This window comes from Triplophysa dalaica, chromosome 15, assembly GCF_015846415.1.
Source record: "Triplophysa dalaica isolate WHDGS20190420 chromosome 15, ASM1584641v1, whole genome shotgun sequence".
Taxonomy (NCBI): domain Eukaryota; kingdom Metazoa; phylum Chordata; class Actinopteri; order Cypriniformes; family Nemacheilidae; genus Triplophysa; species Triplophysa dalaica.
Genome location: NC_079556.1, coordinates 634,139 through 647,447, shown reverse-complemented (window position 1 = coordinate 647,447; position 13,309 = coordinate 634,139). Strand labels below are relative to the sequence as shown.

Genomic DNA, 13,309 nt, shown 5'->3' with positions numbered 1-13,309 from the left:
ATCAAAAAAGTATCTACAATTATAAAAACTATAATGATATTATAATATTAAATATAAATATAAAACAATTATCAACAACTATAAAAACTATAATGTACTATAATAATAAATCAAAAAATATTACTAAATACCCAAAATTAAAAAAACATATAAAAATATGTAGATAAATACAATATGTCAAACATTTTTTTATTCAAAGTGTTTATTTTAAAAACAATAATAAAACACGCTCACAAACAAACCTTTTTAAATATTTTTTTTAAATAAATGTTTAATTTAGAAATCATCCGTTTTGTTGTTTATTGACATAAACCTCTGTATAAATTGTCAGGTTTACTCCAGAGCGGGGCGTGTGAAAACAACAGCTCTGGTTTATAAGAGCGAAGCTCAAATCCAGGACAAGTGCACCCTGATGTCTCTGCACAATGGATTCAGTCAGACAATACGTGACATGAGTCCTCAGGTACTCACCTGACTTCTTATCGCATTCACAACGCTTGGCAGGAGTTGTGCATGACGTGTAATGTGTGATGTTTGTGTAGGCGTCAGAGAGAGACGTGATTCTCATGGAGCGGCAGCTTTATACAGCGCTCACTGCCACATCTTCTTGGGTGGATGATGTGGAGAACACGCTGTTTTCTGGACCTGCGTTGCTAACGGAGAACGCCGAGACGCAGCTTTCCAACCATGAGGTCTGAAATCAGCGGCTTACTAATAACTGTCCTGATGATGCACATACTCATACAGATATTTGTGAAATTAAAGAGGGGAAATTCTTGCCTTACAGGCATTAGGAAAGGAAGTAGCAGAGGTCACCAGAGAGGTCAACCACAGCCAGGGTCAGCAAGAGGGCGCTGTTGGTCTGTCTGAAGAGGAGAAAGATGTGATGAAGGACACACTTGACTGTCTGACCCGCCGACTTGGAGCTCTGGACTCAGCACTGGAGCGCCGCTGTGACGCCATGCGGAGAAAAATGCTCGAGCTCGCAGCATTCCAGGTGAGCGTGTTGGGTTTTGTCGTGCTAGGCATACTTCAGCTCTACATCATGACCTCACTTCCTGTTTCTCTTTCAGACGGAGATGCAGCATCTGTTCACTGCGCTTGGCGAAAGTAAATTTCAGATCGTCCAGAAAATGGCGGGAATACTTGACCACACCACAACTAAACAAGCAGAAGTAATCCAGCTAAATCATGTTCGAATAAAAAAATTCAGTTAGAGTTTGTTCTGAACTCTGTCGAATTCTATTTTGACAGACTCTCGCAGAAGCAGAAGAGACGCTGAGAGGCTTCGAGCACAGAATCACAGAGCTGAAGGCCAGAGGGGCGGAGCTACAACCTGACCAGTTCTCCACCAATGAGCTGCTGAAGCTACAGGTATGCAAAACACAAAATAACTTCTGTTTTAAAACGCGCACGGCAGAATACATCAAACTACCGATTGTTTTTAAAGGACGCTTATGAAGAGCTGGTGATGGTCGTGGGCTCTCGGCGGAGCGGACTGAACCAGAACATGGCCCTAAAGAATCAGTACGAGAGAGTTCTGCAGGATCTGATCGACCTGGTTGACACTGCTCGGGATAAGATGACCGCCGACCAGAGGACGATCGCCAGCTCAGTGGACGATGTGCAAAACCTTCTAGACAAACACAAGGTGGAGGAGGAAATAAAAACACGTTAAATGGGTTGAAGCAAAGCAAAATGGGAAACCGTTCGTTGTTCAATCAAGTTCATTGTGTGTTTTTGAAATGCGTCCAGGAGTTTTTCCAAGGCTTGGAGTGGCACATGGTCCTAACCGAGACGTTCTATAAGAAAATCAGTGCCTTTGTTCAGCCACACGAAAGTCAGACTTTGGAGGAGACGCTAGCTGGAGCTCAAGACATTCTCAAACAAGCACACAAGAGAGGAGTTGAGCTGGAGTGTATCTCAGAGGTAACGCACAAACAACCATTTACATCATTGACGTTACCAAACACAGTTAGGTACAGATATAGATTTCCTGTAGCTCAGTGGTAAGAGCGTGACGCTAACAAGCGTAACAAGTAAATGTTACATTTGTAAATAAAGCTTTGGTCTCTTAAAAACAGTTTTCATTATATCAAGTAATTATATCCTGTAAGCAAGGGTTTAACTTTGGTTTGAGAGTGGGGGACACACAAAATGGTGGACATTTTTTTTATTTGAATCCAATATAAAAATTCAAAATACCTATGTTTGTGTTGTTTTTTATTGTTTAAATTGATTAAACCATGAAACCAAAATGTATTCTTATTGTGTGGCAAAAGTTGATGTTCATGAACTGGGTAAATGCGAATCTTGACTGAGAAATGGAAGAAAACAGAGCTTGTAAACCTGAATCCGAAGGAAAAATCATTACAAACTAATTTGAAAGTGAGAGGGACACGAATAGGATGACTCCCCTGCCTGTATGCATACAACTTATTCATGTTTCTTAGGTTAACATCTCTTCTAGTAATTGTCTACATTGTTTATGTTTGTATGTGCACATTTACAGAGGTGGAATCGTCTCGTGTTGGACTATCAAACGCTGTATCAGTTGCTGGAGAAGGTGGAGACCAGCTTGCCGACCGTCGGCCTGATGGAAGAGACCGAAGACAGACTTACAGAGAGAATCAATCTTTATCAAGTACATCATCTCTGTTTTTCTGGCCTGTCAATGAAATTCAAAGAGCCAAAGGAGTAACTCTTGGGTTTAATGTTGGATAATGTGTTTATGCTACACTGACATGATGTTCTCCACTTTTCTATTATCTCCACCCTGAAGGCACTGAAGGCCATTCTCACCGAGCATCAGCACAAACTACATCAGGTGCTGGAGGATGGTAGACACTTCCTGTCATACGTCAGCTGTCCCAGTCTGGAGAACCAGCTGGCTTCTCTGGGTGAACACTGGATGAGCAACAGCACAAACATCAACATGGAATTACAGCATCTGGATTCTGTGCTGAAACACTGGACCAGGTCAGGTCATTTACTGTGCGTTCAGTTATTCATGTTTTTTCAGAATCATTGCAGTGACGGACGCTTGATGTTTGTCGCAGGTATAAACATGAGTCAGATGAACTGAGCGGCTGGCTGGAGGACGCTCGGGAACGGATGGAGTTTTGGAACACGCAAACCACCGGTCCACAGGACACTGTTAAAAACCAGCTGTCAGCTTTTCTGGTTTGTCAAATATATTCAATATAATTGAATTGTGTACATTTGTGAAATAGCGCAACTTTAACTCTGTGAACTGTTGTTATATTTTAATGTTATATTACAATGTTAGATCGTTTTTAATAACCCTTGTGAATTAGCAAAATTATGTTATAAAGCATCTTCGTGAGGTGTAACCTTGAGATACTTTTTGAAGTGGTTTAAGGACCTCCTATCAGTAATGATAATTATTTAGTTTTATCATATTTTTACAGAAATAATACTTTTAGATTAGCTGTTACGTTACATTTTAATCTTAGTTAAAAATGTTTTGCTTTTGTTATTTTATTATTTATATATATTTAATTATTTTATTTTACTTTAACTTTACTTTAACTATTTCAAGTTTTAGTTTAGTTTTTATTTAGATATATTACGGTCTCAAACTTATTTCAGTTTGTTGATAAGATCAAATAACATGCTTATTTTCATTAGTTTTTCAAACTTATATTCAGGCTTGTATTGTATGTGATGTCCTTTAAATAAAATATTTGAATAGTTTTAGTTCTAGTTTTAGTAAACGATAATAACTCTATTTTACTAACTTTTTAAAAGATTTTCTTTTCAATTTTTCTTATTCACGAATGACAAATTGAACACGCGCAGGAGTTCAGTAAAGAGGTGGAAAGCCTCTCCTGTCTGAAGACCTCGGTGCTAAATGAAGGAAACCAGCTGCTGAGACTCAAGAAGATGGACACGGCGTCTCTGAGGTCTGATCTCGCCCGGCTGGACTCACAGTGGTCTGAACTGCTCGCCTGTATTCCTGTGGTGCAGGAGAAACTACATCAGGTGCTGACCAGCGTTTCTATTCCTTTATTTGCTCCAACAAATTGGTTTCAGTTTCAAGGTTCGTATTTCTGTATTTTTCCTGTGTATGCTCTTAAAGGGATGTTCTTTATTTGCTTTAGTCTCAGATGGATAAGCTGGTGTCCCATCACACTATCACTGAACACGAGAACTGGATTTTGCTAATGGAGAGAGTCGTGGAGGAAGATGAAGAGAATCTCAAGGGGGCGGTCGGGTCAAAGGTCATCTTGGAGTACCTACAGCGGTACAAGGTACAACAGAAGCTATTCCATTTATTTACACTTGCTTTTGCAGTCTTTCTATGGATTGTTATTATTAATAAAGATACAATAAAGTATATCGTACCGCATCAGATTTAAATCTGTGTGTTTTACATGAACAACACAGTTCTGAGACTTTTATTCTGTAGGCACACTGTGTTGTAGAGTTGACGCTCTTTTCTGTTTTCCGCAGGGCTTCAGAGTGGACATCAACTGCAAACAGCTCACCGTAGACTTTGTAAACCAATCTGTCGTTCAGATCGGCGGTCAGGAGAGCAAACGGAGCGACACGACCGATTTTGCAGAGAAACTGGGAGCAATGAACCGTCGCTGGCAGATTCTACAGACTCGCATCACAGAGAGAGTGAGAATTTGTCTGGGATGAAACAAAATCTTGGATCAGTTTTCAAAGTCAAAATCTAATTTGTGCTCATTCATTTACTTAATAGATAACCACAATAAATTGGTTCACTTTGAACACGTCTATTATTGCATGTTCTTCTTCTTCAAAAAAAAAGATCTTACATTACTTTTCTTCTTGTCTGCCCAACCATAATTGTGTTATGAAAGTAAAAGATTATAAAGCATTAATATCAAAGCACAATCTGTATGATAAGTTCAAATCTGATGGATATTTCTACTCATTACAGGTGACATTTCGTTTTGTTTAATAAAGGTTTTTCTGTTTTTGTTTCAGGTACAACATCTAGAAAGCTTGTTGACGTCTTGGCATGAATATGAGAGTAAAGTGCAGAATCTTCAGGCGTGGCTGAACGCTCAAGAGGATCGGCTCAAGAGAAAGCACAGGAACGAGAACTTGTCCTCGGTCCAGAATGCACTCAAAGACTGCCAGGTCCATTCCCGAAACCAAACAAATCATTCAACATAACCTCTGGAGTACATGTATTCTCTAACACAGCCTCTCTCTCTCTCTCTCTCTCTCTCTCTCTCAATCAGGAGATGGAGGTGATGATCAAAGAAAAGGAGAGGGAGTTGGAGGGAGTGGAGGAGCAGGCGTGCGCTCTCGTCCAAAACAAGACGGATGAGGCGTGTGCTGTGGTCATGGAGTCTCTCCAAACCCTGAATAACACATGGGCCAACCTGGACCACCTGGTATTTACACTTGAACTATTGTCAGGTTTTGTCACAGTTGTGTTCCAAAAATAAGAGAATGAATAAATGTGTGTTTGTTCGTCGTCAGATCGGTCAGCTGAAGATCAGTCTGAAGTCTGTTCAGGATACGTGGAGTCAATACAAACAAGCGTCTGAGGAGATCAACGTCTACCTGACGGAGGGACGATATTCTGTGTCTCGCTTTCGTCTGCTGACGGGATCTCTGGAAGCTGCGCAGCTGCAGGTGCAGAGTCTGCAGGTAAATCACATTCTCAACTTGGATGTTATACAGAAAATCATGAGCCTGATTCTGTTTGATGTCTGTAGAATTTACTGACGGAGCTTGAGAAACAAGAGAGCAGTCTGAGAAAGTTTGGAGCGGTTACACACGAGTTATTGAAAGAATGTCACCCTTCTGTTTGTGACTCGCTCAATAACACCCTCAAAGACATCAACGCCCGGTAAGTGAGACAACGCTGACCTCCACTCGAGCCAAAGAATCAAAGAAATCTTTCAAGACTTTACAATATATTTAAACTTCTTTCAATCTTTTTCTGTGTTACTTTAAATCTGGACAACAAACTGAAAGCACCTATTTTATATCTAGAATCCACACATTTCCTGGGTGAAACATAAAGCTTTGCATACTTATCTTTACATTCCCTGCAGAAGTTTTATAAATGATTATTATAATATTACCCTTGTGAATCCACGTTAAGAGACTTTTACTTGCCCCGTAAGTGATTTTTATTTAAAAAAGGATAATAATACAGACTGCAGCATGTGATGTTTGGGGCTGTGCTTTCAATATTTATTAAAAAAGATTGAATAAATATTTTGTATAAACCTGCAGACATATTAATTCGAGATAAATTTACATAACAAAAAAAATCTTATTTAATATGTTTTAGCACAAAAAACAAATGAGATGACTGAGATAAATGACAAATATTATTCACATATATACCCAGGCAGATTTTGTTTCATAAATCATTACTATTGGTAACCCTTCATGTTCTCTGTGAGTTTAAAAATATTTAACTAATGAAAAGTATCAAAAGAGCTTGTTAACTCGGACAACACAGTGTTTATTTATTTAAAAAATGACAAAAAAGAATCCTGTGAAGAGTCAGTTTTGGGGACATGGTCCGGCAGAGACGATAATTTGGATCAAACGAACATATGCAATTAAAATAAACATCTGTAAAGTATTCTCACATAAATATCGATTGCTGTATTAACATGAAAACTAAATATTGCTGTTGGGTTCACTTGCTAAGAAACAAAAATCACCACACAATACAATAAGATCACAGATTTTAGTTTTTATCTGAAAAGTCATTTTTGTGACATTGTTAAGAGGTGAAAGTTGTGAATGTGTGTGTTTGTTTTGTGCTTTTAGATGGAACGGTCTTCAGGAGGAGATTGTGGAGCGTCTGAACAGCAGTAAAGGTCTCTTACAACTCTGGCAGAGCTATAAAGATCTTTACAGACAGAGCGACAGCAGCGTTCAAAGCTCAGAGGAGAGAGCCAACCAACTGCTTAAGAGCGCCAGCCGCAAAGACGTCACAGAAGATGAAGTGTCCACATGGATCCAGGACTGTGCTGTGAGTCACACTTCTGTATTCACTTCTATCGATGTTAGCGGTCGTATGACATTGACGTTTGATGACATCTTATATTCCATCAGGAGCTGCTGAGGTCTCAAGCTCCGGTTCAGACGTCTCTTCAAGTCTTACTGGAGCTGGGAGAGCAACTCAAACAGCAGGTGGACACGTCAGCCTCCGCCTCCATCCAGTCTGATCACCTGACGCTCGCTCAACGACTGAACGCTGTAGAGCAGAGTCTGAGTCGACAGCAGGCCGTGCTGCAGGTGAGACGTCAGAACACATCTGTGTCAGATCAGACCGGACCCGTATTCACAAAACTTCTTAAGGCTAGAAGTAGCTCCTGCATTACCTATTTAGGAGAAACTCTTCAAAATAAATTTGAAGCACTCACACACACATTTTTGCACTATGAGTATTTCACAAAGCATTTTAGCGCTGAAACTAGCTCCTAAACCTGTGAGACGTTAGGAGTAGAGAATATGTATAGTCTATCCGTCTGCGTTTGCTCCGCCCACATGATGCAGTTTTTCCTCTCAGAAGGGACCCGTCGCCTTAAGACCAACTCACAACAATCCTAAAATGACCTCCAAACCTAAACATCTTACAAAGATGTCACGACCATGAGTTTAAGCATAAAGACTACTGATAACTGTTTATGAGACAATTGCTGAACATATACTTTATATATACTTTATCCGAACATTTGCTAAGTGTTTTTTAAGTATTGTTCTTTATGTATTTCTTGTGTTTTTTGAGTTATTGTTACTTAATAAAAGCATTGACTGCAGTTTAATTGATAGTAATTGAAATGCACAGTAAAACTAAATATTTTTGAAAAATAATATCAGTTTTTGCAAATGAACTCTTCACTTGTTAAATTAGTAATTTAGCGTATATTTTATAATATTAATTTGAATACAGCAACAATTATATTTCAAAATATTTTATTTGAATTCATAATATTTCTGTGATTCAATGACTGACAGAGACCCATCCTCTGTCAGCCAATCACTGATGTCAAAGTCATTAAGCTTGCTGACATCATCCATAGCAACGAGGTCAACTCCGCCCTTTTTCTCAGCTTACAGTTTCTTTTTGCTCTCGGCTGAGTCGTGAATGTGTTTGAAGAGGAAACTCTGAACTACCATCTTTCACTGCTGAACTCTCAGTGCTGAGATGAAATGTTTTGTGAGTACGGGCCCTGGTTTAGTGTAGAGTTCTGAAGTGTTTTACTCTTCCAGGCCGGAGTACGAGACTACGAGACGTTTAATGAGCAGCTGGACTCTCTGTCTCGATGGATCGTGGAAGCTGAAGAGATTCTGGAAGGTCAGGATCCAAACGATTCGTCTGATCAATCGTTGATCCACAATCGCATGGAGGAGCTGAAGGTAAACGAGCAGAACCGAGGCCAAGCTGACATCATTACCCGTCGTCTATCATAGATGTTTTCATAGATTTGTGTTTGTCGTGCAGAAGCAGATGCTGAAGTTTAGCAGTGTGGCTCCTGATCTGGAGCGCTTGAATGAACTGGGTTACAGACTCCCTCTCAACGATTCTGAGATCAAACGCACGCAGAACCTCAACAGAAGCTGGTCCAACACCTCGGTTCAGACCACCGAGAGATTCAGGTTTGCCTTTACACGATTTCAGTCTTCTATTTGTTCTTTACGATCCTTACAAAGACCCGCTGAGCCTGTAAATCGTCTCTTCAGCAAACTCCAGGCTCTTCTACTGCAGCAGCAGACTTTTCTGGAGAAGTGCGAGACCTGGATGGAGTTCCTGGAGCAGACGGAGGAGAATCTGTCCGTGGAGATCTCCGGAAACTTTCAGAGTCTGTTGGAGCAGCAGAGAGCGCATGAGGTGAGATGTGTGAGCAGACGTGAGAGAACCGTCTCACCTTCATATCTGCAATGTTAAGAAAGTTAAAAGTGTGTCTGTGTTGTAGTTGTTTCAGGCAGAGATGTTCAGCAAACAGCAGATTCTTCATTCTATCATCAGTGATGGACAGCACATGCTGGAGCAGGAACAGGTGGACGACAGGTGAGTCTCCATCAGATGATTCAGATTCAGTTTCATACATTGTTACAATGATGCTAAAATATCCGATAAAATATTAATTTTCAATGTATGTCAATAGGGCTGTCAAATGATTAATCGTGATTAATCGCATCCAGAATAAAAGTTTGTGTTTACGTAATGTATATCTGTGTACTGTGTTTATAATATTTTTTATGAACACATACACATAGTCTTAGTAAATTAATCATCGTCTTCCTTGTTTAACGAATCAAATGTATGATGCGCATAACTTCCATCCAATGAGATCGCTGAGAGGTAATGTAAAGACCATTAGATGTCTGTAGGATTGTAATGAATGGTTGTACTCGTATCAGAAAGACCTTGAATCTCCACACGTATCAGTCAGATCTTCAGGTGAAGTATGCATGAAAGGACAGGATTATTGTGTGTTTTCAGAGATGAGTTCAGGATGAAGTTGACTCTGCTCAGTAACCAGTGGCAGGGGGTGGTGAGACGCGCTCAGCAGCGCAGGGGGATCATCGACAGTCAACTGCGTCAGTGGCATCGATACAGAGAGATGGCAGAGAAACTCAGAAAGTGGCTGCTGGAGGTTTCTCATCAGACCGAGACCCTGCGAGCCGGAGCGCCCGTTCCTCTACAGCAGGCCCGAGTCATGCTGGACACAGTTCAGGTAACCAACATCACAACTGTTATATATTCACATGCTTCTGCTCTTAAAGTATGATTCTGAGCTTGTTGGCGATGTGATTTTCCCTCAGATGAGAGAGAAGGTTTTGTTGAGACAGCAGGGCAGTTATATCCTGACGGTGGAGACGGGGAGACAGCTCCTCCTGTCTGCAGACTCACGAGCTGAAGCCTCCTTACAGGAAGAGCTGATGAACATCCAGGAGCGCTGGAGACTCGCTGTCAGTCGTCTGAACGAGCAGAAGAAAGAGCTGACCGGCCTGCACAAGGTAACAGATCACATCACATTCTTTATACAAACGTCTCTTTTTTACCTTTTATAATCTGAAGAACCATTTTTCACCACAAAGAAAGGTTCTTCGTATGATAAAGGTTCTTTATGGAACCACCAAAAAAGCTTATTTTTTGGCAACGTGAAGCTCCTTATTTTAAATGTGATCCCCTTACATACCAGTATTGACAATATTTGTGATGTTAATAACAGTGATCATACAGTGTAACAAACTTTTGTTTTGCTCTCATTGTGTTATTTATATCATGTTAATATTACACATGATAATATGGTAAATAATTCAATTCCAATATCTGATTATCTGTATAACATTTTTCTCAAGACCCACTGAAGTTTTGAGCCACAAAAGAGAAAATAAAATAAAGAAACAAAATATTGTTGATATTTTTTATTTAATTAATCATGTTGACTGATATTTACATGAATATATGAATTATATGAATATTTATTTAATATTTACATAAACATTTTCTTGAGCTCTTTTGGCCAGATTAATTGTGTAGTGAAAATCTGATATTGTGACAGACCTGGTTCCAGTTTAATGTTATATATAATGTATATGCTTTCAAGAATCAGTTGAAATGAGAAATAAAGTTGTTGTCTTCTGATCAAACATGAGACAGTGGTTTGAGAAGGTTTTCAGGGTTTGATGTCTGTGTGCAGGACTGGGAGAGATGTGAGAAGGGCATCGGAGGGTCTCTGGAGAAACTGAGAGCATTTAAACGTCAACTCTCTCAACCACTCCCAGATCACCAAGAGGAGCTTCATTCTGAAGAGATGAGATGCAGGGTACATGCTATATTCACACATGTTTTACTCAACAGTTGTGTGCGTTTCATTTCCTTTCAATTGAAGAGTAGGTTAAATAAAAATCTCAGCTAATATTTCCTTGTGTACAGGCCAACATTTTGTGAATTGTGCGCAATGAAACATGGATTAAGAAACATCAAACATCATGTCCTGAACCAGGGGCGATTCTAGGTTTTCATAATAAGTGTTTTAAAGGGGACTAAAAGCGATCCGAAGTCTTGTACAGATACATAATTACTCACAATATTTTAGGGGGGCTAGGCTAGAACTTTAAGGGGGCTTTAGCTCCCCTAAAAAGGGTCGAGCAACGCCACTGTCCTGGACACTCATGTGTCTTGTGTAAATCCTTTAAGTTTTGACAAATCTGTTTCACACAGGATCTAGAGAATATGTTTGATGGATGGAAGGAGGATCTGACTCATCTGACGGTGTTGAGAGAGTCTCTGTCCAGTTACATCACTCCTGAGGATCTGTGTGTACTGCAGGATCGTATTGAGCTCCTGCATCGACAGTGGGAAGAGATTTGTCATCAGGTACACCACAAACACACAACACCTGTCTTCTGACACACAGTCTTGTGTATGAGGTGAAATATGCTCAAGTTGTTGTTTTCGCAAAGTTTGAATGACGGTCAAAATGCAGGCTCTGTATGCTACAGTTATTATAGGGTTTTTGTTGGGGTGTTAAATGATTCATGGTGATTAATCACATCCAGAATAAAAGTTTGGTTCTACAAAATATTTGTCTGTATACTGTGCATATTCATTTTAAATGTATATACACATACACGTATATATTTAAAGAAAATCAACATTTTTGATAAATATTTCCTTAATATATAAATACATATATATGTGTATGTTTTTGTGTTTATAAATACTTAATAAATATGCACAGTACACAGAGACATATTATATAAACACAAACTATTACTCTGGATGCGATTAATCGCCATGAATCATTTAACAGCCCTTTTTTATTCTTTGCTTGTTTGTTTTATTAAAGTTGTATTATATTTTGATAATGATAATACATGAATATATACATTTTTAGCAATTTTGTTATTTGTATTTTTAGAATTACTATGTAGGTTTAATTTATTTCTTTTTTATTTACTACTTTAAGGCTTTATTTCAGGCTGATAACTTCAGTGACTCATCTTAAACAGCATTTCTATGTTTTAGACCTGTATTGTATTTGAGTTCAATTAACAGAAATCTTTGAATTATTTACTTTAAAAATAACACTTCATTTTTTTATAATTTTAGATTGAACAATTTAGTAAAAAAACGTTGTTAATGACTTCAAAAAAGCAAGCATAGTTTTCAAAAATACTTTTTTAGTAATTAAATATACTGTAGCGACAGTTTCACTCTTACAGTAAGTTTGACTGAAAATGCTTTTTGTAAATGACAATTAAAGTTGTATTTGTAAGATGAGATTGAAGCAGAGCTCTCATGAAACTCAAGTGCTGAGCGAGGTTTGTTTTTTTGCATGTTTGTGGCATCCGGTGCGTAAGTATGACAGGATGTGAGTGTGCGTTTGCTGTTTCACTTGACAGATTTGACTGCAGGTTCACGTTGTTTGAAAACTGTTTAAATGATTTTCTTGTAAGTATGTAAAGGAACTTTTTCTTAACTCGGCTGTTTGGTTTTCCCTAAATGAGCAGTTTCAATGGACAAAATGTACTTTATTCACTCAATAGGAAGGTTTTTATTTAAATGTAGTTGCAATGCTCAGATTCGTTGCTTTATTGTGTATTAAATGTCTGTGTGTGTTTGTGTGTGCAGTTGTGTCTGCGCAGGCAGCAGGTGAGCGAGCGGCTGAATGAATGGGCGATCTTCAACGACAAATATAAAGAGCTGTGTGATTGGTTGACTCGCATGGAAAGTAAAGTTTCCCAAAATGGAGACGTCAGCATCGAAGAGATGATCGAGAAGTTAAGAAAGGTACATTTATAAAACCTTCCTCACTGACACTTACTTTATTTCCAACACTTCATCTGCTAAAACGTCTGCACCAATCCTTCACCAAACCCTTTATAGATCAACTTGACAAGAATAATAACAAAGCTTCCTATTAGAATATCTGAAAATCTTCTTTTTTTATTTGTGATGTTCTGGCCATCAGGACTATCAGAAGGAGGTTTCAGCCGTGGAGGAGAATAAATATGAGCTGCAGGAGCTTGGAGAGCGTTTGGCTCAAGCGAGTCACGAGAGCAAAGCCTCCAACATAAAACACAAGCTCAACAACGTCAATGAGCGCTGGCAACACCTACTGGACCTCATAGGAGCCAGGTAACATTACATCATCACATTCACTACACATTACTAGAGCTGTCACTATATCACATTTTCACTACATGATTAAAGGGATACTTCACCCAAAAACCAGAACTTCTGTTTTCATTGACTCACCCTCAGATTGTTCCAAACCTATATAAACACACAGGAAGAAATTTGGAAGAATGTCAGATC

General features: G+C 39.0%; 1 protein-coding gene across 1 annotated transcript in view; it reads left to right on the top strand.

Moving 5' to 3' along the window:
• syne1b (spectrin repeat containing, nuclear envelope 1b) overlaps positions 1-13,309 on the top strand; it is a 92,628-nt gene that overhangs the window by 67,599 nt on the left and 11,720 nt on the right. Inside the window, exons 100-128 of the mRNA XM_056768646.1 lie at positions 332-463; positions 543-692; positions 788-997; positions 1,074-1,175; positions 1,255-1,374; positions 1,451-1,651; positions 1,756-1,929; positions 2,513-2,644; positions 2,783-2,979; positions 3,060-3,183; positions 3,823-4,005; positions 4,125-4,274; positions 4,477-4,647; positions 4,981-5,136; positions 5,241-5,396; positions 5,485-5,655; positions 5,724-5,857; positions 6,799-7,003; positions 7,087-7,269; positions 8,248-8,394; positions 8,480-8,634; positions 8,719-8,866; positions 8,952-9,046; positions 9,482-9,716; positions 9,805-9,999; positions 10,686-10,811; positions 11,210-11,365; positions 12,623-12,781; positions 12,963-13,129. Coding sequence (XP_056624624.1) covers positions 332-463; positions 543-692; positions 788-997; positions 1,074-1,175; positions 1,255-1,374; positions 1,451-1,651; positions 1,756-1,929; positions 2,513-2,644; positions 2,783-2,979; positions 3,060-3,183; positions 3,823-4,005; positions 4,125-4,274; positions 4,477-4,647; positions 4,981-5,136; positions 5,241-5,396; positions 5,485-5,655; positions 5,724-5,857; positions 6,799-7,003; positions 7,087-7,269; positions 8,248-8,394; positions 8,480-8,634; positions 8,719-8,866; positions 8,952-9,046; positions 9,482-9,716; positions 9,805-9,999; positions 10,686-10,811; positions 11,210-11,365; positions 12,623-12,781; positions 12,963-13,129 — 4,634 coding nt within the window. The remainder of the gene's footprint in view (positions 1-331; positions 464-542; positions 693-787; positions 998-1,073; positions 1,176-1,254; positions 1,375-1,450; positions 1,652-1,755; positions 1,930-2,512; positions 2,645-2,782; positions 2,980-3,059; positions 3,184-3,822; positions 4,006-4,124; positions 4,275-4,476; positions 4,648-4,980; positions 5,137-5,240; positions 5,397-5,484; positions 5,656-5,723; positions 5,858-6,798; positions 7,004-7,086; positions 7,270-8,247; positions 8,395-8,479; positions 8,635-8,718; positions 8,867-8,951; positions 9,047-9,481; positions 9,717-9,804; positions 10,000-10,685; positions 10,812-11,209; positions 11,366-12,622; positions 12,782-12,962; positions 13,130-13,309) is intronic.